Here is a 25,497-nt window from a genome sequence, read left to right as displayed (position 1 = left end):
TATAGTGGACCTTGGCACACCCAGGCGGGGCCCACGCAGAGCCGTGCACAGTCCCAGCTGGGAACATCCTGTCTGAGCCCACAGGAACATCAGAGAGACAGATGGCTCATAAATCATGGAGGTGTGTTGGAGGTGTGGATGGAGGGCCTTCTCTGGCGACAGCCCCAGGAGCATGTGGCCAGAAGCAGCCCCACCAGCACCAAACGAGGCCTGGGTACAGCAGGGCTCTGACTGGGCTGCCATCACACCAGCCTCATGCCTCACTCTGAAGGGGAGCGGACATATTGGGTTGTAGTATCTGCTTGTACCTGCTTAGTCACTTACAGTCGGTATCAAGGTAAAACCTTGTCTCGTTTACAAAGAACACCATATGGCCAGCACTCCTGACAAATGACGGTGAAACAATTATACGGGTGCAATACACACTGCTGCTTTTATATAGTGATAAATACCCTACATTAGATTATGACTTGGAGAGAACATTCATAGCACAAGACTATAACAAGTTACAAAGATTGAGTTACGAAATATGTGTCAACTAAGAACATTTTCAGATGTATTATAAATATTTTTTGAATTTCGATTTATTTATTTTTGAGTCCAGCCCTTAATAGTCAGTATAATTAACTGTATTACATTTTAATAGTAATAATATCTATCCAGAGGTCTCCATTTATTGTGTTCATGGCAGGAGTTTTGAGGCCCAGATTCATAGGTCTAAAGTCAAGCAATGTCAAAAACAAACAATCTGTAGTGGGCTTTTTCATCATAAAAAATAAAATCTAAATTGTGATAAGCCTGCATTGCATTGACATGTTCCAAAATGCCATCTAGGAAAATGTGTAATGTAATTAATTAAATTCATCAACAATTTTGAATCGATGACACGTTTTCCAGACCCAGCAAGCAGATCCAAGAAAAATATATTAGGTCCAAATTACACATAGGACTGAAGTCTATTTTATTCTATCAAGATTTTAGATCTTGAGGAAATACGTGATGATTAAGTTCACAAAATTAAAAACTGTGGCAAGTCTTCCTCTGCCAATCGTTACTGATGATTATTTCCCATGGTTTGATCTGACTCCAATACTTCACACCCGATCAGATGTGCTGTGGACAGTATGTGCCATCATAATGAAGCAGATGAGTATCAAGGCAGTCCTGGGAATAAAGATTGGGAACAAAGGTTTCTGTTTGGGGAATAAAACTGTTATCGGTGCAGTGAATACATTTTGCAGCCTCTCCCTGTTTGATTGTGCATTCGGTTTCTCCGCACCAAGCTCATTTAATTCTCATGTGAGCCAAGTTAATTAAGACGCCACAGTATTAATTGATCCTGATATGCTTTCATTCATGGCAAAAGCAATTTCCTTTGTGATTTCTGACTGCATGGCTTCTAATCAACACCTCACTCTGTATTCAGCCACATAAAGACACTGGCTCCAGAGCGAGAGGTGACACTTTCCACCCCTGGAACCTCTCTGTAGAGAAAGTGAATCATGTGGTTGGCAAGGCTCAAGACACAACTAATTATGACTTTAACCTTGCTATGTTATTATAGTGTACTTTTTGCCTAGGATATAATTGCAACAGACTAAAGCAACAGCGACGAGTTGGCCACTGTCCAGGGTGAACCCCGCCTAAGGCCCGAAGTCACTGGGTTAGGCTCCAGTCACCCGCGACCCCGAAAGGGAACAAGCGGTAGAAATTGAATGGATGGATGGATAAAGCAACAGCGACTTAAAGTGCCAGAATACAAAGGTAAACTGGACATTTCTACAGTAAATGATATGAAACATTGTAAATACATAAAGTAGGACTGTCTGTATTTGTTAAGTTGATTAATCGGTCGATAGTGTTTTAGTCAACTAATTATTTTATTTAAATTCGTCTAGATGAATTCTCAAGACATTTGTTTTATGATCTCATCTGGTCGGCTTGCGCTTTTCTGTTTGAGCCCGGCCACTGAGAGGCTAAAGGGACGAACCAAAACCTAAACAGCGACGCAGACAGACGTACTTTGGCCTATTCTATCGGATTTACAGACTATTTTGTTTTTATTTAACGTGTACATAGAAGATATTTGAGGACAGGAAAGAAGACAGTGCTTTTCTCTGACTGGATTTCTAGATTTAATAACAGTTTGATTTTTTGGCTTGTTTACTGCTGTGATGCTTCGACCAATCAGATTCAAATATTTGTCATGACATTATGCCTTATCCTGATTGCTTTTGGCGAGAGCCTGTCCAGATTGATATTGTGTAGGACTTACTTCAAAGTGATACACACATCAAATCTGGCATCGATGCCTCGATGAGACACGTTAGATTTCAATGGGAAATCAACAGAAGTGAATTAGTCAAATAATCATGAGTTTAATATGCTTTTTTTTCTCATACATTGCTTCCTTTTGTTTTTCTGTATGAATAATTGCAGAAACTCATGTCTGGCCAGCAGCGGCTGGTCCATTAAGGGCGCTGGGGCGCCGCCCCCGTCAATCTGCCAACAACGTACATTTTTTGTGTGTCTAAAAACAATATGATTTATTCAGAAATATCTTATATTCTTATTAGTGTAAATGTGTAAAATAATAATATCCATATATATGTCTATAAATAGATATAGATGTATACTTTGTTTGCGCTCCGCGTGGTTTGCTGCCTGGCGCAGCTTGCGTCACTTTTCTACGTACCCGTGGGACGGTTTGAATAGCGCCCAAGCCCCCAGCAGCCAAGATGGCCACCCATTCAAGTCAATGGGAGTTGCTCAGTGGCGCATGTCGCCAGTTAGCCTCTAATTGGACACTGCAGCCCAGAAGTGACGTAGGTCTGCGTCCGGTTAGTGTACCATTTGATCGTACTGACCAATCAGAGAGAGTTACTAGAGCAGCGCAGAGCACAGTGTGAGATAAAGCGAAATATTAAACAACTGGTTTTAAGAAAACTGAAGGATTTTGAACTGGAAAAAAGTAAATCTATTTATTGTCATGGCTCAATAGTTTAGAGTTATTATTCAGTGTTTTGTAGTTTATCGCAAATAAAATATAAAACCATAAAAGATGTCTAGTTAGTAAACTTTTTCACTGACAATGGATATAATTCTGGTCCTTATTAAGTACATGGAATGTATGATCTAACATTGATTTCTTAAATTACGAATTTTTAATCATATCATTCTACAACATCAGTCAAATGTATTCAGATGACATGTTTATCTACATGCAAAACATGCTAAAGTCATGATTAAGTCCGTATTTAGGTTTCTTGTCTGTGTAATACAGATAACAACACTGATGGACACGAAACGTAACATCGACTAGTTTATACCTGGCAAAACATTCCATTTCCATAGCATTTATTACGTGATTTAGTTTTTAAGGCAGAACCATTTCAAGACATCGCTTCTGAGCAATAGATCCACGGCCCTCAGGTCTGTGGTGGTCATTAGTTCCATGATTTGTTCAGTTATTAAACTCATGGATGGTCGTGGCATTTGGGCTCTTTCAAGGCATCTCGGCCCGTTCACTTCACCTACACGCGCTCTGATTGGTCTAGACGGTCACGAGCTGGGCTAGAGCGGCGCGCTAGAGCGTAGCCGAAGCTAACAGCTTAAAATGCGTTTTAAAGACAACTGAACAAAAATTTGAAAAAGTCCATGACCCATAAATAGGTAAGAATTGCCGCTATATCTGACTTTTCTGAAAGCTCTAGGTCAGTGGTCCCCAAACTTTTTGACTCGAGGGCCACATTGGGTTCTAAAATTTGACCGAGGGGCCGGGCCAGGAAAATATGGTGTGTTTGTGTGAACTAATGAATTACTATAAATTACATGCAAGATTTGACCTGTAACTTGTAACAAAGCAACAAATGCAAGGCTCAATGTACAAATTTCCAGTTTTCCAAATGCATTAAATAATTATTAATTATCTACTGTCTTCTACTGTCCACAAGAGTCTTCTACTGTCCACAATACTGTCCACAAGAGTCTTCTTCAGTGTCAAACACTTGCGCTTCCTGCTTGATTGCCCCCGGTGGCCGTTTGTGGTGAATTTTATTTTCTGCGCACCATAGATTTTCTTGTGCGCGCACTATGTGCGAGCAGTGCACTAAGTGCGAGCAGTGCGCAGCTGCGCAGGCGCAGCTTAGAGGGAACAGTGTCATCTCTTGGGGAAATGTGGGCATTACAGGCGAAAGGTAAAGTGAACGGACAGCCACAGTATCGTGAGTTTGAATCGCTTCTCCGACATTTGCTGCATGTCCTCCTTTCTCTCTCATCATTCCCCTTCCTTTCTTTCTCATTCCATCTACTGTCTAATAAAGCCTACGGCAAAAAAATAAATAAAAAAATTATATAACTTGGACAAGCTTGGTGGGCCGGATTGAAAGGCCCAAAGGGCCGGATGTGGCCCGCGGGCCGTAGTTTGGGGACCACTGCTCTAGGTGCTCGTTCAGCCAAACACGAGCAGTTTTTCGTTACATTGCTCTCGGGAAAAAAAGCTTTCTGGACGCACAATTTCTTTGGCTGCAGTACCAATGGAGTGGCCACTGGGGGAGTCTGCAACATGCTGCAGGTAGCCATACCCTATCCAGATATTATAATAGATCCATGATGGCGCCCCAGAGCGCCATAGAAAGGCAATGGGGATTTTTATCAAATCACAATCAAAAGTGACTACGTCACTATGGCTTTCTCCATAGGAAAATAGCGGCTGATGGGCGCAATCTCGAGCGCTCTTTTGAACGTAGTAGTTACGCCATGGAGCTACGCTTTTTACGCTAGAGACACAGACATGTGCGCGTGACGTACGCGGAAGTGCTACACACGCCTTGTTTTCCGTGTTTACGTCTTAAAACTGCATCTACAGACGTCTGTTACAAAAGCTACGTCCAAAACGACTGAATGATGATTAAATATAAAAATGTAAAATGTTACACATGTAGTTCAGGGTAACTAATGCCACTTAGAAGCTGTTTTATGAAACACCAACAATTGTTTGTGTTTTTATTTCCTCTTAATGTAGTAATTGCTACTCTGCACTATAAGTTATACTATCACTGAGATTTTTGATTTGCTCCTTTCATTTTATAAAGTGTAAAATGTAATTTAATGTCAAATGTATTTTCTCACAAATGGAATCAGCCTCTAATTGTATTATCATTAACAAAAGTGGAAATAAAGTGTGTTTACTTAATTAATTCAGTTGTAAATGTGTGTTTAAAATATGTATCCATACAGTCAAAAAAACAAAAACACGGTCATGTCAAACTGTAAATGGCTCTAATATAAAGCAAGGGAATACAATTTTACTATTGTAAATGAGTAAAGGTTTTCACCCCAAAGATGAACATGTAAAAGCAGTAGTTTTTGACTAAATCTGACCGTTACGTGCTCCCTGCGTTCAATTGTAAAACATGTACCAATCGCAAAACCAGAATAAAGTAATGAAGGGAACAATACTAAATATCGATATATTAATACTTATATATTGATTCTCATGCAAAAAATATCAATACATCGATACATTTTTGGATATTTCATTTTCAGACTTGTTTAAGTGGAGTGGAGCAAAGATGATGCCAAGACAAAGTAGAGAAGTTTCAAAGCATGTTACAAAACTGGTATTATATCTGACTGATATTGCGATACTTGCAATAGCATTACTTAATATCAGAATTGAACAAAAATCACTGGTAGATGTACCTGATACATTACTAAAATGTGTTTTGTGTGCCCTCACCCTCTGAAAAAGCTGTTTCTAAAGTTGTGCGCGTGCATGTGAATGGAGTTTGTGAGAGTTAGATTTAAATGCTTCCACCCTTTCATGTTTTGAAAAGCTGAATCTCTCTCCCAATTTTCTGTAAGTCATCTCTCTGATGAGTGTAAAGTTGTCTTAACAGCAATTATATGCTAAGAGGCTAGTGACATGAAGTTCATCTATAGTTGAAAATGCATTTCCCTTTATGATCTCACAGGTATATAGCCTTGATTAATAATTGAATATCGATCGACTGCTCTGTCATATTTGAAAAAGGGGTCACCACACACAAGAAAGCCAATTGTGCATGAAATATTAACTTCCACTAGAGTTAATGACGAAGTGAAGTGCTTTGATAGGCGGATATGTGGCCGGATAAACAGGCTGACAGATGAACCTATGAATAATACACTAGCTGACTTCACAAGTAAGATTGATCCTCCTTAGATCAATACTTCTCTTACTTACCTCCATGTGAGTTTCATTCCATTCACAACCAAAGCACATCTCGCAAACTCACCAGGGACGCTCTTCTACCCTCAAATGATCTGCATTTACTCTTCTTGAAGCCAGCGTGACCAGTAAAAGAAAAACAAAGTGACCATCTCATGCCTGAAAGGCAGCCCTGACAGTTATTGCTGTTGTTTGGGGAGTTGTGGGGTAGTGAAAAGATGCAGTGGTAGTGGAGGTTTTGGCACAGGTCCCAGAACAGCAGCATCTGATCTCCAATGACAACTTATATCAGCATAAAAGACAGATGGAGGTTAGGAGTCCGGGCTGAGCTGTCTTACGGGCAAATTTTGAAATTGTGAAACATTCAGGTTCAGTGGCTGCAAATATCAGCGCTGGGATTTCAATATTTTTTAACATTGTAGTGCTGAAAATAATACAAGTCATCATCATTGTTCCTGCCATGTGAGAGTGGAATCATTTAAAGCCAGAGTTTTTAAGATGAATGGCGGAATGGGGGCTGAGTGGCTTGCACTCTCGCATCGCAGAGAGAAGTTTCCGAGTTCAACTGGCCGCCCAGGCCTTTCTGTGCAGAGTTTGCAGAGATGGGTGTCTGGGTGTGGCACTGTGGCACCCACAATCTCTGACATCGGACAATAATATTGTCCGATATATTATATTTTATTATTGCCTCAGTGGCATTGAAGAATGAATCCAACACAAAGGACAGAGTTCCCTATGGGGACAATAAAGAGTACTTACCTTCAGTTAGCAAAGTGAAAACCCTTCCATTTAGAACTAATTCACTCAGGGGGCGTCTGTTTTGTGTGCCTGCTGGATGCTTCTCTGGAGAGGTGTTCAGGGCAAGTCCCACCCGTAGGAGGCCCCAGGGAAGTCCTGGAACATGCTGGAGGGACTTTGCCTCCCTGTGGCCTCCAAAGTGCGGTTAGAAAGGTGTAATAAAAATAAATAAATAAATAAATAATAATAATGCATTTGATTTATTTTTTATAAACTCAAGAATGTTCTACATTGCATTTTTCATTCACTCCACATCTGATGATGGTAAGCTGCTTCTGTGCCAAACTGTCAATTTGCACCAATCGCCCACTCACACCACATCCATACTGGGTTACGGAAAAATATAATTTGGCCCTTTACCAACCCTAACCCTTTAAAAAAAAAATGAGAAAAGAGAAAATGGATATACTGCAAAAAATAGATAGTATTTACAAGAAACCCATTTAGTCAATATAGAACATCCAAACAAACTAAACTTTGTTCTATTTTTTCTTTTTTATATACTATCCATCATACAGAGTGTATTTGCAACAATGATCTTAAACTGAATAGCTTTTGAACAAACTTTTGAATGTAAAGACAAACATGGCAGTACTGGTTAAAAGAAATATTAGACAAAACGTTTTTACTTAAGTAAATTGATATGCTCCACCAGGGATATAACCACTCTGAGGGAACCCCAATTGGAATCTTTGTGTTCAACCAACATTAGATGTATCCAAGTCAAGAGGCACTGGAGGAGCAATAAATAACACATTCCATAAATGAATGAAGAATATAGGACTGATTGACATCTGGAGGGAGATGAACCCCAGTGCACATCAGTACACCATTTTTTTCAACACGTCTAATCCAGGACAGATTATTTATTTATTTTCAATAAAGATAGATCAAAAATCTCTGAGGCAGATATAGGCAGAATAGTCTTAAAGGTGGTATGGACGATTTTTTTCAGCAAATTTTTTATCATATTTCCTCATGGCGTGGATAAATCATTTGTCCTGCCTCGTATCAATCATAAAACGCACCTACCGCTCACCTGCAGCCGCGTCAGGCTCGTCCCCATGTTTCCGAGTGTCTAAGCGCATGGATCTATCATAATATAGTTCCCTCAGCTGACGCAGGAGTGGACAGAAATCTACGGGAGACGAGCGATGCGTTGCGCTCCGTTGCGCTAATAAACAAACGTACGTGTGTGTTGTATCAGTCCGCACAGGGGAGTGCACATGCGCACTTCCGCCTGCGTTCTCAAATCGCCGAAAAATCGTCCATACCGTCTTTAAGTGACCATGCTCCTTTATTTTAAGAAAAAATGTCATATGAAGTTAAGACCAATCTTGAGGAAAGTGTCAATGGTCCCGGCTCATCATTTGGGATGCTGCTAAAGCAGTTTTGAGAGGAAAAATTATAAGCATTGCAAAAAATAAACTAAGGGAGAAAAAGCTAAATGATCTGCAAGCAAAAACTAAAAATGCTGGAGGTAACTCATGCCAAAAAGGGGAATCCTCAAATGCTACAGGAAATTAAAAAGATAAGAGGAGAAATTAATGATCCGACCTCACAGAAAATAGTTAAGAAAATGCTCTTTACCAAACAAACAAAGGTATCATTAAAGTGGGTCAACATTTTCTAAGAATAATGCAATTTTAATTAAACAAGCCAAAATTCAACCATCATTTGAATTTCTCTAAAAGAATGTTTTTACTAAAATCTCAGGAGTTAAAGATTTTTTGGAAACCCTCAATTTGTCTGAATTTGACAGAAGCTACCAAATACCAGAATAAGAACCAAAATTAAGATCTGAAACAACACTAGAGTAATGGTTCTCAGAGTGGAAAAAAGCTCTAAAAGAAACAATTACCCCTTTGCGTTTATAACTGGGCACTGGGCACTCCAAGTTGGACAGAAGCCATCATCCCTCTAATACCTTGAAGAATTCAATTCAATTTGTTTTTGTAACGCCCAAAATCACAAAAACGGTTGCCTCTGAGGGCGACAGTGAAAAACAAATTAAGCAATGTCTGTGGGGACGAGGGACGATGTTCCAGAGTCCTCTGTCCTTAGACCCTCCTTCTCGGCCAGGAAAAACTACAATAACCTTCTTGGGAAAAAGGAGGAGGAGAACCAGATCTTCCAGGCAGATGAAGGACCATCCATACGGGGTAGAGACCGCTTCACCAGGAGAGGAGCATCTGGGTCCACAGGTCATCGGGAGTGAGGAAAAGAAAAGGCAATGAACAGTTTGCAAGTGGAATTAAATATTAAATATTGCTTTGATAGAAGTAGTCAGAAGCAGAGGATAGTGCTCAAGCTGCCATACTTCCCGCAGCATAGTTGCTCCAAGGCCAGCGTTGCTGAAACTTTAAGTTTATATTTCTGTTCCTAACTGGCCTGACCATGAGCCATTTCAAAGAGGAACGTTTTAAGCCTGGTCTAAAATTAACCACCAGAAGGCCAGAATTTTGAGAGTGAAGAGCTCTGTTTGGATGATATGGTACTAGAGCATCTTTGAGATGGGATGGGGCCATGTAATTTATGGCTTTGTAGGTCAGGAGTCGGATTTTAAATTTGATTCTAAACTCGACGGGGAGCACTGGCGTAATGTGCTCTCTTCTTTTAGTTCCTATGAGTAATCTTGCTGCTGCATTTTGAACCAGTTGAAAGCTTTTTATGGAGCTTTTAGGACATGCTGCGAGTTTAATGTTTTACATTAACAAATTGGTACCTATCTGATAAATAGGATTTAAACCAGCTGAGGGCTGTTCCTCCAACACCTACATCACATTCTAACCTCTGCAGTAGAATGTTGTGGTCAATGGTGTCAAACGCTGCGCTGAGGTCCAACAGAACCAGGATTGAGACCAGTCCATCATCAGCAGCTAATAACAAATCATTTGTGACTTTAACTAGTGCAGTTTCAGTGCTGTGGTGGGCTTTGAACCCTGACTGGAAAACTTCAAATAAGTTATTGTCTTGTAGATGGCGACAAAGCTGTTTACAACTTTTTCAAGGATTTTAGAGACAAAAGGAAGCTTTGAAATAGGTCTGTAGTTTACCAATAGGTCGGGATCTAGATTAGGCTTTTTCAGAAGAGGTTTAATGACTGTGGAACATAGCCACTTTCTAGGGAAGTATTTATTATATTAAAAATAGTCTATAATTAGAGGGAAAATGTCTTTGAGGAGTAATTGGGTCTAGGACACAAGTTGAACTTTTTGAGGACATAATTTCTGAAATTATCTTTGCTTTATCAACAGCTGTGAACCTTTGTAAATTTATTGATGGATTTATATGGGACATTAGTTTTACAGCTTGGGCTAGTTCAGGGCTAATAGTGGGAGTCATTTCATCTAATTTATCTCTGATTGTTTTTATTTCATTGTTAAAAAATAGGAGGAAATCATCAGAGCTGAGAGAAGCTGGGATTGAGGGCTCTACTGCACTGTGACAGTTTGTCTGGCTACAGTGCTGAAAAGAAATGTTGTGTTACTTGTGTTGACTTCTATTAGATTTCAATAGTATCTGGTTTGGGTCTTACGTAGAGCCTGCTTATAGGACAATAGGCAGCTTTTCCATGCTTTTAGGGATTTTAGGGAGCGACGAAATGATCCTTCTAACTTTGTTTATGTGAACGCAGTTCTTTGTTGTACCATGGGGAGGCGCACTTTGGCCTAATGACCTTCTGTTTTAACGGAGCTGCAACATCAAGCGCAGACTTCAGAGAATTCATGGTCAGGTCAACAAATTGATCACAAGAAGGAATTGACCGACTCGATTGTGTCTCTTATAGACCCATTTTGAATCTGAATGTGGCCTATCGTGTATACACACATGGAACACATACTCTATTCACAATGTTCAGACAGGATTTATTATCAGATGACTAAGGCAATATAACACACAAAGACACACAACACACAAGACACACAAATACACATAATGAATCATATACAAAGTATGCAGAACAAAGCTGTAATAATTAGATTGGATGCTTAGAAAGCTTTTGATCCAGGAAGCTGGCCTTATTTATTTAAAGTGCTTAACAAATTTCAAATAGAAAAAAAATATTGGGTCAACGATCAACGGTAACCTGACATACCCACCAACTCTGGAAAGAGGGGTGAGACAGGGTTAACTCAAACTGCATATTTTATCTAAAGTAACTTGTGTTTGTGAGATTGAAATAATCATTTATTTTAAGCATCCACAAATGAGCCGATCCGAGGCATACGGTTTACTTTGCCGAATGAAGAAATGCGCCGTTTTGCAATCTCACTGAAAAGCACTTCACATCTTCTTTTTCAGATTACGCTGTAATTTCAGATGCTTTTTCACACAGTCAATGGGAAAGTGGCAGCTGTGATTAGAAGCCACTTTCTAACATCATAAATGTGCGCAATCAAGATGCTTTCAGTCTTTGTCTCCTGGCCACATTTAATTGTTTATTTTTATTTTTTACCCAAAATGGCCGCTTTTGTTTTGTTTGTTTGTTTTTTTTTTTTTTTTACTGAAGAAGTTGCCATATCAAGCTTTTTATGTCAGTGTTTTCTTTTCAAGATACAAGACAATTTTGCACCACAAACATATGATTACAAATGAACCGTATTGTGTTCTAGACTTCGGTTTGAATTACACTGCTCGCAATTTATCATCATTATTGTAGAGTTTACTTTTTCTTGTTTATGTCCTCTATGATCTTTTTTTTTTTTTTTTCTGAATAGCCTAAACACTTTGTAGTTTCATCAGTTTTTAGAAAATCAGTTTACCATACATTGTCAAATGGACATCTAATTACTAATCTAGGGGCAAAAGAGTAGATTTTGGGGGGAATAGTACTTTTTTGAGTAGATTTTTAAACATGTAATTGTACCGTAAATTGAGTAAATTTTAGCATTGCAATTAAAAGACTAACAAGCAATACATCTCCAGGGAGTGACGGGTTCACTTGAGAGTGGTATAAATCTCTAAAAAAGCACTCACTCCCCTGCTTTTGTCAACTTTTAACTGGGCCCTTAAAAAGGCTCGAATCCCCCCAAGTTGGAAGGAAGACATCATATCCTTGATACCTAGAGAGGGGAAGGATCAAATTGACCCTGCCACATACAGATCTATTTCAATTCTGAATAGGGACTATCGTATATACCTCAATCATGTCCAAAACAATGGAACAAATACACCCAAATTGAATTCATAATGATCAGATAGGATTTATTAACAAACGACAAACACAAGATAGCATACAACAATCTCTACACATAATGCACTATATACAAAATTAACAAAACAAGGCAGTAATAATGAGTTTCGATGCAGACAAAGCTTTTGACGTTGTAAGCTGGCCTTACTTATTTAAAGTGTTGCACAAATTTCTAATAGATAGATCTAATCATAAAAACATTAAGGCTCTTCACAATGGTCCAACATCAAGAATAAAAATGAATACATTGCATTACATGCATTTGACGGACCCACTGACTTTGGAAAGAGGGGTGAGGCAGGGCTGTGATCAAGCCAGAGATTTCTATACCTAAAATGATGCATCTCCTTGATAAAATTAGCCAAATGTCTGGATACAAACTGAACATACAAAAAAACTTAAATTCTATCCTACTGGCAACTCCCATTGACATTTCAACACAATCCCTCAAACATTTAGGTGTGGTCCTACATAAAAACTCTATAAAGACTGTACTCCCCTCTTTTCCTCTATAAAGAAAGACCTTGAAAAATTGAACCTTATACCATATTTTAGTCTTAGTCAAAAGATTGAATAAATCAAATGAATGTTTTACCCATATTTCTCTACCTATTCCAGACTCTGCCAATTCCTATCCCCAACCGGCTGTTTGATGAATGGAATGAAGCAATCTCTAGATTTATATGGCAAGGTAAAAGACCCCGTATCTGATTTAAGACCCTACAACTACCAAAAGAAAAAGGTGGTTGGGGCCTACCTTGCCTGAAAAAGGATTTTATTTCAGATCAGATCAGAGCGCTGCTGTACTGGTGTTACCCAGAATATGAGGCACAGTGGAAAAATATTGACTGCAATGCTGGGTTCCTGTACAGGCCTTACTGGCAGATGACAAACGGCTGAATAACTTGGAGGAAGTTGAGAACTCGTGGTCAAATCTGTGCGTATGATATGGAAGAAGCTAATTACAACACATAAATTGAACAACTGAACCACTTTCTTTTTATCTTTATTATTACATATGCATATGAGAGAATGAGTATGTGTGTGTGTATGTATATGTGGATATATGTATGTACATACATAAATAATATATGTATGAATATGTATGTATATTTGTGTATATGTATGTCTGTGTATGTGGATATGTATGAATATGAATACAGTCAAACACATGGAACGGCACTGCATTGCCTGCTCTGATTGGCCAGAGCTCAAAGAATATGCAGAATGTGGTTTAAAACAACTATACACAATAGTAATCTATATTGTGCAATTATAAATAATCCATTATAACTACTTGTCTTGTTGTGCAAGGCTATACAACCATAAGACATTATTATTTGTTTTATAAAAATGGACCCTTACAAAAAGTACAGTTTTTGGTAATTCTTCCACTGTGTAAATGTGCAGCAAAAGCATGTGGTAGAATACAAGAATGGACAACTTTTACAGTCTCAGAATACCATCTATACTCTGTACCCAACAACCTGACCTCTGACCTTTTGGATCCTCCGCAGGGCTAGCGTCTCTCCGGACAGTGGGCGGTGAGTGTCGTGCCGGAGGAGACATCACTCGAATGAATGACCTGTTGGTAACGTTGGAGCGGTTGAGGGGCTCGACGTGCAGTGAATGTGCCACTTCCAGTTGAGGTAAACTGTGAGTAGGAGGTGTTTGCAGCACTGTAGGCTGCTCTGCTGAACCACAGATCCTCACTGTGTACATGTACTCCAGATAGGTTCAACTCTGATCAGAAGTTAATGCACTGTGTTTAATCTAGTGTCATTTAATGTGTATTGCATGTGTATACGATCAACCTGTGTGCAATTGTATTATTTATTATTAGTATTAACTCTCTTTCAATTCTAAGTTTAAAAGTATCCATAAAGCTATTTCATAAACCTAATTCTAAATTTATTTAATTCCAATTTCCCCAAGATAACATGTACTTAACTGTACTTACCAGTAAGTAAAATGTTTATCTACTTAAATCATTTTTAATGTAGATATACTTTGTACTTCACTACATTGCAGAGCCGATATCTGTACTTTCTACTGCACTGCATTTTTTTTAACTGGACTGGGTTGAAAAGTCGAAAGCACTTTTCATATGGTTTGAGGAGTTGAAGAGCCTGCTTTGAGCAAACAAAAATAAATACTAAATAAAAACAATTCTTCGCTGCTCAGAGTTTGCCCCATCCATGACCCTTCTCGACAACCTTGTATTAAGGACCTCCAACGTGTCAAGCGATTGTTTAGTTTTCTACCTCAAACAGAGCAAGACCAACCACAGCGGCGGCTCGACCCCGATTTTTCTATTCAAGCTAGACTCCATCTTGAGCCCCTTCGAAACCCTACAAGACTTCATCTCTTACCGGTCAACACGTGGTGCCTTCCCTCAGGACCCGCTCATCACAACCGAACTTGGCCATATCGCGACCAGGTCTTGGTTCACCAGGTCTTGGTCCTCCACGCTCAATCAGCGCTTTGTCAATAGGCTTCTTTTGGGGGTATCAAGGTCTGGAAGCCTACAGCCTCATCCATCTCCATACATCCAGGTTTTCATTATTCTTGTTGGTTAATAAACACTTTGCCTCAAACCTGTGGCGGTTGTCTTTGCTAGTGAACTGTGAACTGTACATTTACTGAGTACTTCCACCAATGAGAATGGCACATGCACTCAAATGGGACCAATGATAATTGTTAATTTGTCTGTGACTATTTCATTGAAACACACCTTTGCCTCTCTCTATTCTGTTCTTCAGTTTGTACAAATCTAAAGAAAATATTGCCTTATATGGTTAAAAGTGGGCGGACCATATTCACTCAACATAGACAAATCCTAAAGCAAAATCCAGACAAAAAAACATTAAAAAGGGTTGATATGGCTAACCCATTATCACACTTTAATTACATTGCTTTTTAACACAATTTTTACATATTATTTACTTCTTCTGGCACTCATTTGGCCTTTATGACACATATTATGATCTTGACGTATACTATTAGAATTGTAATTACTTATAAACTTATTATATAATTTCAAACATCATACCATGACTTTCTGTCCATTACCATACTGTTGCCTGTCAGCACATGTTGGGCACAGAACCATGGTGCCTCTGCGGTGATCCCTGGAGGAGATTTCCGCTGTATTCGCACTACTGTCTCCTTTCACACTCACTACCGGCCAATTAAAACTCCAAATCTGTGTTATTCAGCAAAAGCAAATGACTGTTGACTGCTGTGCTGAAGCTGGCAGCGCCGAGAAGTGAGAACTTAAGGTCGGCTCCAGATGGTCCGCAGATCAGTGTAATGTAGCATAGGGGAGAGTAAGATGAGTGGCCATCAATGACATAAGTTCCACGTGACATTTTCTTGGAATAAATGGGCATGATTACTTTCTCAGAACTATGGAGATTACTCTTGACTGCAGCTACAATCAGTGGCTTGTACTTCAGGACACTCTTTAGTCACAGAAGTTTTGCTCAGTATAAAGTAATATGCAACATTTCTCAATTATGTGCTCTGAATATTTATGTTCAGACTTCTAATAGCTGAAGAAAGTAGATTATAAAGGATAGAATGCTGTTATGAATGTTGAGGCACAAAACTCAGATTTATTAGATTTTGGGAGAAAAGTAAATCGTAATATAGAATGTACCGGTAAATGCAATTAGTTGTTTTTTCTAGATTAATTTCTCAAATGCTTTGGGCAGTGGTCTCTAGGGAGATTTATTATGTATCATCATAATTATCTGTCAATATAGAAAATAACATAATCCAAAATGCATTGACTTGTTACCTTGAGTGGTAAATCAGCATAAAACTTTGCATTAAAATTACATCCACATTTCCATTTTTTTTTTTTTTTGCTGTCACAGAGTAAAACCTTCTGTGTTGCCAGATCAGAGGCAGCAGGGCAGGTTGGTGCTGACAGAGCCGACTGCACCCAAATACACCACCACCGCCGCTGACACTTAGAGGATGCCAAGACCTGCCGAGCCCCCAATAGACGCAACATATGGAGCCGTGAAAAAAAAAATCTATCTTTTTCCCTCTATCCGCCATCATCTCATCTTCTTCTCCTTGCCACACAGCACAAGTGTGAAAAAAATCATCCGCTGAGCCTGTGAGAACAAGCGGTAGAATTTGAATATCTATTTTGGTAACAATGGCGACCGCGTTAAGCATTCTCAGAAGACTCGCTTCGCTCAATCACGTCTCGATTCACACTGCGATCCCCCCCAATCCTTCGAAAACATCAAATTCGACGTAATCGACAATCAGCTTGGCTTGTTAGCATGGCACATTTACCCCATATCGACAAAGAGCATTGCATACCTGTGTTTTTCAAGCGCTTGGATGTTACCTTTGCCGTCGGAGACAAAAGGAATGAAGCAATTAGCGTCATTACGGATGCGTTCTTCCTAATGCAGTCAATGCATCCTCCTCTAAAAAGCCATCTAAATCTCGTTAAAAAGGGAAAGGCCAATTACCTTCTAAATCTCTCACGGCCAATGACAACTGAACCAAATCCTGACCTTGGTTTAAAATGCATTGACTTTTATTGTACTTTTATGGAGGCCCTTTGTGAGAGAAGAATGGGCTTTCTGCTGATGAAAGAAGTGCTTTGAGTGAGATGGAGGTGATGAAAAATCAAAAGTATTCCTGTAATCGCAGCCAACTGTGTGTGAGTGGAGAGCACAAAATGAATGCAGCATTGGTGAGAAACCTCTCTGGTATTTTAAAGGTGGCTGTAATGGATATGAAAATGGATTGTGTAATGGGTAGCAGATTACCAAATTTGCAGGACTAGATTTCTGCATTTGTACTACTTTAAAGGCCTGACTATGGTAGCATAATCGACACTGTGGCAAAGTGAATAGCTCAGATAAAAGGTCTGGACTTACATTAGTTGAATTTGTAAAACACCAAATGAGGCAGAGGTACTCTAGCTTTGAAAATGTGTCCTGCGAAGATAGTTCCCAGAGTACCCAGAATCAACGCAAATTCATCACAAATTCACTATAACAATTGTGTTGATTCTGGGCCCAAAACCGTACTGTGGGCAATCTGGTAAACACCATAAACATACCGGTAGTAAAAATGTACCTGGTAAAGGAGTATTAAAGGCACTGTGTCTGAGTTTTACTAAAACATAAAAAACAGAAGTAGCCCATTTTAAACTCTGTGTAGCCAATTGTGTTGCTCACATACCCAATGCATCCCGAGCATCCTAATATTCACTGAGATGAGGTTATTTTTTCTGAGCTCAGAGCGAGTTTGGTCAAGCTAACAAACATTAGCGTGCTGACAGCGCAGAGAATAAAACGCTCTATAATTAGATGTAAACTACATCCACTACATCCCACATCAACTGGTATGACACAGATTAACAGGTGAGCTGCCACAACTATCAGAATGCTTGCTAGAAAAAGTCAAAAGTGTTGGTCATAGCAATGTGTAGAGCTCAAAAACTGCTTTCTAAATGCTGATAGAAATATTAGCCAATTCCTATACTTTAATATTATTGTTATCATTACACCATTCGATCAAACAAGTGACTTTCATTTACTGGTGTAGCTTGAGGCCTACATTTCTCTTCAGTTTGAGCTTGTCATGCTGTTGATAAGGCATTTAGCTTGGATAGCAAAACAAATAAAAGGCAGAGAACGCCATTGTTGGTTAATTCATCTTTTTTTTTTTTTTGCTTCTGTCTTCCAGAAAAGGACTGGCTTTTGGTATCTTGGCTTCAACAATATGACAACAGCTAATTAATCCCCCATGTGAAGCAGGGAAATGCGGATGATTAGGACAACGCTTCCTAAAATCCACAAAGTCTACCACTGACAGACCCGCACACTTCCTGTTGCTATGACGAAAACCATACGGGGCAGGTATTTACTGGAAATATCACAACCTATACATGCTGACGCTTCCATTTTCCAATTAGCACATGAATTTCAGCACCCATCCCGGCTACGTCAAATCAATTCTACGTTTTTCTTGAAGCGCCAACATGTGGTTGTCTTGTTTTTTCGGATAGCTTAATGAGCGGGACGGATTGCCAGCAAAAGTCTCTTGTTTAGTTAGTTCCCGAAATGAGAAAGACTGGCTCCAAAAACAACTAAATTAATTGCGCGTCAACTTGCGGAGCTCAGCATATCGTAGAGTCTATGAAGAGGTAGATGAATGGGGACGTTTGCTAATTTGGCAAGGTACAAACAAACGGTCTTCCATTTTTTGTGAAATTGTGAAGCATTTTCCCCGTCGCTATCTCTCTCGTTATGTGTTTTTGACCATTCTTTTCTCACTTGAAGCTGGTGCGTTTCATGTTGCTTTTTTCTTCCTCTGCACTTTTCCCTGGCTCCCTTCGCTGATTGCTATTCCGCCGTTCTTTGGAGACAGCGCAGGCCCTACAGCGCCATGACTTCAGTGAGTGTTGTCCGGCAGCTTTCGGGGGAAGGAACGGGTGGAAAACAGTGGTTCAAAGTAAAAAATGTGTGAAAGGACAGAACTGTGGAATTTGATAAACTAGAACACTGAGAGGAAGTAATCAGAGAAAGATGAGGATGCAGCTGGCCACCGTGTTGTGAATCATGTACTGTAAGTAGAGCTTCTCTGAGGCTCGTAGTAATCACTATTTTGGAAACAGATGCTGGATGAATATGTACACTGGAAAAAAGGGAAACAAAAACCTCTATGGGTTAAATGGCTTAAAATGAAAATATTAAAGGTCCTAATCAAGGAATTAAACAAAGTAATGGCCATTATAACCCTCCGACTGAAATATTTAAGGCTTATAAATCAGATGTTTCAAGAGGAATAATATCTAAATGAATTATATCAATGCATTGCTAATCTGGACAGCCATTCTACAAAATATATTAAAAACAAAATCACTTGTTTGGAGGGAATTTTGTTGTGCGTCACATCTTTTCATTATTCACAAGGAAATGCTGTTGTAGAAACTGTGGCAGCCAGGAGCCACTATCACGTGTTTTGGGACTGAAAGTAACAATGCACTGCCGACTATTGTTGACACTGCAACCCCTCTCGATTTTATTCTCGATGTATTTGGGCCTCAAAACTCCTGCCGTGGACATGATAAATGGATATCTTTCTTACGGGGGAAAAAAAAGAAATGACTGAAACAAACATCACCAAAGACAAAGGACTGGACTGACATCGTAACGGACATTAAACCAATTGAAAAATTGACATTCGGATTTAGTTTGGAAATGGCCAAATTTACAAGACTTTGGACCAATTGGGACCATTATTTTAATTTACATAATGCGATGATTTTGTTTCTTTGAATGTTAAGTTGATGATTATTTGTATTTTATTTTCGATATTTGGTCAAGTTCTGTTGTGTCTGTGTTGTGTTTATTCTTTATTCTAAAATTAAATAATAATATAGATATTAAAGGTCCTGCACCTGACTTTCAATGTCTTCTAGTTCAAGTAAATGCCCTTGTCACCATGCAGTGTAATGTAAACTGAGCTATTTGAGGAAGAAATTGAGATTGAACAATATTTTTCTTAAATCTTAACATTTCATTGATGGTTCATAATAAGGAAGGCAACAGCTCCTTTTATCTTGATTTGAATAGTTGTAACTAGATTTTTTTTTTTTTTTGTTCACGTAAGCAAGATTATAAAACATTTCAGACTGATTTCAAGATAAAAACTGCATAAAATAAGAAAATCTATAAATGAGGTTATCCATCCATGAGGTTAATTTATCAAATTGGCAAATAAATAATCAATTGTACTGATTCAAATCATGTAACCAACAGAGGGATAACTAATGAATGCATGTAATAAAGACACTTTGGTGTATACTTTTTCTTCTTCTGTAATGCAAATCTTTGTTTCCAAAACCCTACATTTCCACATTTCACTATTGTCACGATGTTGCACTAATGCTCCAGGAACCTTTATTTAAGCCATGAGATACTTTTTTTTTACAGGATTACATTTTAGATTCTAAATAAAAGCATACGTTGCCACCTCAATAGCACATAGCATTTTCACCGGAGCGCTGCGAAAATAATATTCTGTGGATCACATACGCTGCTGCTGCTCCTCCCACACACAGCGCCGAGGACACAGTGACACACAGTTTAGAGATGTACGGAACAGTGCCCATTTCTATCTGAACAGTAAACACTCCTAATTGGATTGTGTGCTTATGCGCTTTGATGTGAATCCTCAGAGGAGCAGTTATTATTAGGTCTAATTGTTTTTGATACATATGAGCAGGGAAAATTAATCTTGTACTAATGTGTTTATGCAGAAGTATAGAACCAGATGACATTGGGAGAGATGGTCAAAGAGCATCCAATTGATGTGGTGTCACAAAAATTAAAAATGTATAATTTTGTTCCTGAATGTACATTTTCAAACATAGGCAATGCCCTTTCTTCCTGTTCCCTGGACTTGTGAGTAAAACCCATGGATAACATTGCATCATATTTAAACCATTTATGTATGCATTTATTCTTATTGTCCATTGGCTGTTTGCCTACCACTTAATCAACAATGCATGCAGTCAATCGATTAGAATTTGTCAAAAAATGCTCATCGATTGACTTAATAAGAAATTAACTTAAAGGTGATATGGACGATTTTTTTCAGCAATTTTTTTGTCATATTTCCTCGTGGCGTGGATAAATCATTTGTCCTGCCACGTATCAATCATAAAACGCACCTATCGCTCACCTGCAGCCGCGTCAGGCTCGTCCCCACGTTTCCGCGTGCCTAAGCGCATGGATCTATCATAATATAGTTCCCTCAGTGTACGGGGCAAAATGAAGACGGAGAAAGACAGTTCGAGCTGACGCAGAAGTGGACAGAAATCTACGGGAGACGAGAGATGCGCTCCGTTGCGCTAATAAACAAACGCACGTGTGTGTTGTATCAGTCCGCACGGGGGAGTGCACATGCGCACTTCCACCTGCGTTCTCAAATCGCCGAAAAATCGTCCATACCGCCTTTAATAAGAAAAACAGGTCAATTGACTACAAGTACCTGCATTGTCTTGTCCGTCTGTCTGATTTGTCATGTCTTTTCTGGTCAAACGTGAAATTAATCTAAATTAAAAAAATGAAAACTAAAAACATTGTCCAATCTGCACCAAAAGCTGTCTGATCATTTAATTTATTCAACCATCAATTTATTTGGGACATTGTAAATTCAAAGGCCAATTTATCGAAATACATTTTTCTCCCGTAGAGACGTAAAGATCAGCACTTAACGTAGCACCTACACACACACACACACACACACACACACCACTTGCACTTAACAAGAGTACAAAAAAGCTTTTGATGCTCCTGACATGTGCCGCTGACACACGAGCTGCTCTTGGCCAGGTCCCTCTTGAAAAAGAGATCTCGATCTCAATGGGTGTCTTTCTGGTTAACTGTAGGTTGAATTTAAATAAATAATGAAACAAGATTGTGACAGATCGTACAGAAGGATTTGTTAATATCTATGCCTGATTTATTCAATTTTTAACTACAAACAATGAGCCAAAATTTGGCCAATACTGAATAATATATCGAAAAATCCCCCCTGTAAATGTTGTTGCAACATATATGCCAACGAAAATAACTATCTTTTCTTTCTCTCATTCTTCTACTTTCACTCTTTTTTTTTATTATAATTTCATTTAAATGAAAACACATGGAAACAGGTAATACATTACATACACATGTCAGTAAACTATAGATGTGCCAAAGGGCCAAATTAATATCTTTAAATGTAAGATTTTTCTTTTTCACCTGAAAGCTCATCAGAATCCATTTGAATAATGTCTTCTTTAAATCATACAGTTAAGTTTTGAAGCTAACTGAATCCTCACAAAAATCCCATCCCTGCTACGTAGTGAGTGAGTCTGTGTGCTAACAAAGTGGGATAGAGTTAAAGATTCCTTCATGCTGCAAGGTGCTGTGAGGTGTCGTGAGGTGCTGCAAGGTGCTGTGAGGTGTCGTGAGGTGCTCTGCGGTTCTCTGAGGTGTCGTGAGGTGTCGTGAGGTGCTGTGAGGTGTCGTGAGGTGCTGTGAGGTGCTGTGAGGTGTCGTGAGGTGTCGTGAGGTGCTGTGAGGTGTCGTGAGGTGTCGTGAGGTGCTGAGAGGTGCTGTGAGGTGCTGTGAGGTGCTGTGAGGTGCTGTGAGGTGCTGTGAGGTGCTGTGAGGTGTCGTGAGGTGCTGTGAGGTGTCGTGAGGTGCTCTGCGGTTCTCTGAGGTGTCGTGAGGTGTCGTGAGGTGCTGTGAGGTGCTGTGAGGTGCTGTGAGGTGCTGTGAGGTGCTGTGAGGTGCTGTGAGGTGCTGTGAGGTGTCGTGAGGTGCTCTGCGGTTCTCTGAGGTGTCGTGAGGTGTCGTGAGGTGCTGTGAGGTGTCGTGAGGTGCTGTGAGGTGCTGTGAGGTGTCGTGAGGTGCTGTGAGGTGTCGTGAGGTGTCGTGAGGTGCTGAGAGGTGCTGTGAGGTGCTGTGAGGTGCTGTGAGGTGCTGTGAGGTGCTGTGAGGTGTCGTGAGGTGCTGTGAGGTGTCGTGAGGTGCTCTGCGGTTCTCTGAGGTGTCGTGAGGTGTCGTGAGGTGCTGTGAGGTGTCGTGAGGTGCTGTGAGGTGCTGTGAGGTGTCGTGAGGTGCTGTGAGGTGCTGTGAGGTGTCGTGAGGTGTCGTGAGGTGCTGTGAGGTGTCGTGAGGTGTCGTGAGGTGCTGAGAGGTGCTGTGAGGTGCTGTGAGGTGTCGTGAGGTGCTGTGAGGTGCTGTGAGGTGTCGTGAGGTGCTCTGCGGTTCTCTGAGGTGTCGTGAGGTGTCGTGAGGTGCTGTGAGGTGTCGTGAGGTGCTGTGAGGTGCTGAGAGGTGCTGTGAGGTGCTGTGAGGTGCTGTGAGGTGCTGTGAGGTGTCGTGAGGTGCTCTGCGGTTCTCTGAGGTGTCGTGAGGTGTCGTGAGGTGTCGTGAGGTGCTGTGAGGTGTCGTGAGGTGCTGAGAGGTGCTGTGAGGTGCTGTGAGGTGCTGTGAGGTGCTCTGCGGTTCTCTGAGGTGTCGTGAGGTGTCGTGAGGTGCTGTGAGGTGTCGTGAGGTGCTGTGAGGTGTCGTGAGGTGCTCTGCGGTTCTCTGAGGTGTCGTGAGGTGTCGTGAGGTGCTGTGAGGTGTCGTGAGGTGCTGTGAGGTGCTGTGAGGTGTCGTGAGGTGTCGTGAGGTGCTGTGAGGTGTCGTGAGGTGTCGTGAGGTGCTGAGAGGTGCTGTGAGGTGCTGTGAGGTGCTGTGAGGTGCTGTGAGGTGTCGTGAGGCGTTGTGAGGTGTCGTGAGGTGTCATGAGGTGCCGTGAGGTGCCGTGAGGTGCTGTGAGGTGTCGTGAGGTGCTGTGAGGTGCTGTGAGGTGTCGTGAGGTGCTGTGAGGTGTCGTGAGGTGTCGTGAGGTGCTGAGAGGTGCCGTGAGGCGTTGTGAGGTGTCATGAGGCGCTGTGAGTTGCTGCCACTTCCTGGTTGTGCTCAGAGCCAGTGACAGAACTGCCTGCGCCCTTTGGCCAAGTGGACATTTACATCTTTGGTTTCCCATCACCTGCAATTTGAATCCCATTACTGGCCATGGCACACTTCAAATAAACCCTGGGCCTATTAATTACCAAAGTATGGGTGCGGCTAAAAGGTGAATGTGCAATTACAGAATTAAATCAAACGCCCGTTTGGCTTGTCCGTCCTGACAGAAATAATTTGGATGAATTATTAAACGCCTCCGAGGCTCTGGGCAGCTTCACTTAGGGCTAATACAGCTGCTGGACTTGCAAACTGGGCCTGATTCCTAAAGAAGCACCAACTTTGCTAATTTTCCTGGTCTAACTTAAACTTTTTCTTTCAATTTAAACATCCAAGGACTTTGTAACTTGAAAGAGGACATAACACATGCACGATTTTCCGTTTTTATGCTTCAAGTGGGTTGTGACAACTGATTAAAAAAAAAAAAAAGTGTATTTATAGCACAATTTGTAGTTCAAAGTGCTTTACAGACAATACAAGTTACACCAAAATCAGAATACAGTAAAACATCACAATGCAGACAATAAAAAACACACAAATTATCATTAATCACAGGCACAGCTATATTTCAACATTGTCAAAGCGAGTCCAACATCCATCCATTTTCTACCGTTTGTGAATTATTATTTATTCATTTCAGCCAATCCAAATATTACATGTGAATACTAATTAAGACTATGCTGGTGAAATTGCTTTGAAAATATATACGTTCTCACAATTGGCCATACATATTTTGAACCCTTTCTAGATATATTTTGCTTGAGCAAACGCTCCTGATTGTTCCTGCTGCCTGAGTGGAATCAGCGGTTGGTCTGTGTCACAAGCAGCTGCTAGTAATCAGTGAATGAGACCGAGCAGGAGCGGGACCGGTCAGAGGAAGAATTTGGGCAACTTTTGGGGCAAACATGACGGTGACGACGCTAGGAATGCTGTTGATAAGTTTCAGGTATGGATTTTGATTTGTCTTTTATTAAAACACTGGAGGGAGGTTTGGATTATTCAGTATGGGAAGTTGGCTCACAGTTTGTTGTCTTCCACAGTGCAGCTTGGGTTCACTATGTGTCTGCTGGAGGTGCTTACTGTGCCAAATCGGCAAGAGGTATAGTGAAGCTCTATTTTCAGTTTGCATTGGCCAATAAAAACATCTTGTTGACACTGGAAATGTTTTCATGGTCCCTGAAATATTGTTGGATTTTTGCCTTTCAGAGGTGGCAGAAATGCAAGATTCATTTTGTTTACCTCAGTGGTGGAAGCAGAACTCAATTTTGTTAAGTAAAAATGTAAGACGGCAATGTATTTTTCGGGTAAAAAGTAAGCATTTCAGACAGATTTTGAGGGGGAAAAACATGCTGATTTTTGTTCAGAAAAAAAAAGCAATACCTCAGTTTTTTCTAGCTGTTTTAATTTGTGTTTTAATTCTTGTTTTCTTAAAGTTGGGATGTCAACACAAACTAAGAACGTTTATTTAAATAATGCCTTAGTAATTTCTGGCTCTGACTTTTTAACTTTTTAGTCCTGTTTAAAATAAGAAGTACAGACGTCTCCTCAAATGTAGTAAAAGTTGAAAGTCAATCACTCAACCTTTATTTATAAAGCCCTTTACAACACTTAAAGTGACTTAAAGTGCTTCACAATAAAATCAAGGCAATACAAAACCAAATAATTATCCACTGTAAAATGCCTTAAAGTCCAAATGCCTAAAAAGTTGTACTTTCTTACTTTCCACCACTGGTTTACCT

The 25,497-nt window shown here is 40.1% G+C and overlaps 1 protein-coding gene across 2 annotated transcripts in view; it reads left to right on the top strand.

The window, feature by feature from the left end:
- The first annotated feature begins 24,588 nt into the window (after positions 1-24,588).
- Positions 24,589-25,497, top strand: part of LOC140374132 (uncharacterized) — a 181,185-nt gene continuing 180,276 nt past the window's right edge. The window contains exons 1-2 of one of the 2 annotated variants that reach the window (XM_072460937.1): positions 24,589-24,704; positions 24,799-24,857. In XM_072460937.1, coding sequence (XP_072317038.1) covers positions 24,664-24,704; positions 24,799-24,857 — 100 coding nt within the window. In that variant the 5' untranslated portion in view covers positions 24,589-24,663. The remainder of the gene's footprint in view (positions 24,705-24,798; positions 24,858-25,497) is intronic. The other variant, XR_011929069.1, reaches the window with a different exon arrangement.

The sequence above is a fragment of the Eucyclogobius newberryi genome, unplaced genomic scaffold, assembly GCF_026437365.1.
Source record: "Eucyclogobius newberryi isolate DKJ021-1_F unplaced genomic scaffold, fEucNew1.0.hap1 SCAF_3, whole genome shotgun sequence".
Lineage (NCBI taxonomy): Eukaryota > Metazoa > Chordata > Actinopteri > Gobiiformes > Gobiidae > Eucyclogobius > Eucyclogobius newberryi.
Note: the sequence above shows the minus strand (reverse complement) of the source record. Positions and strands in the feature narration are given on the sequence as shown.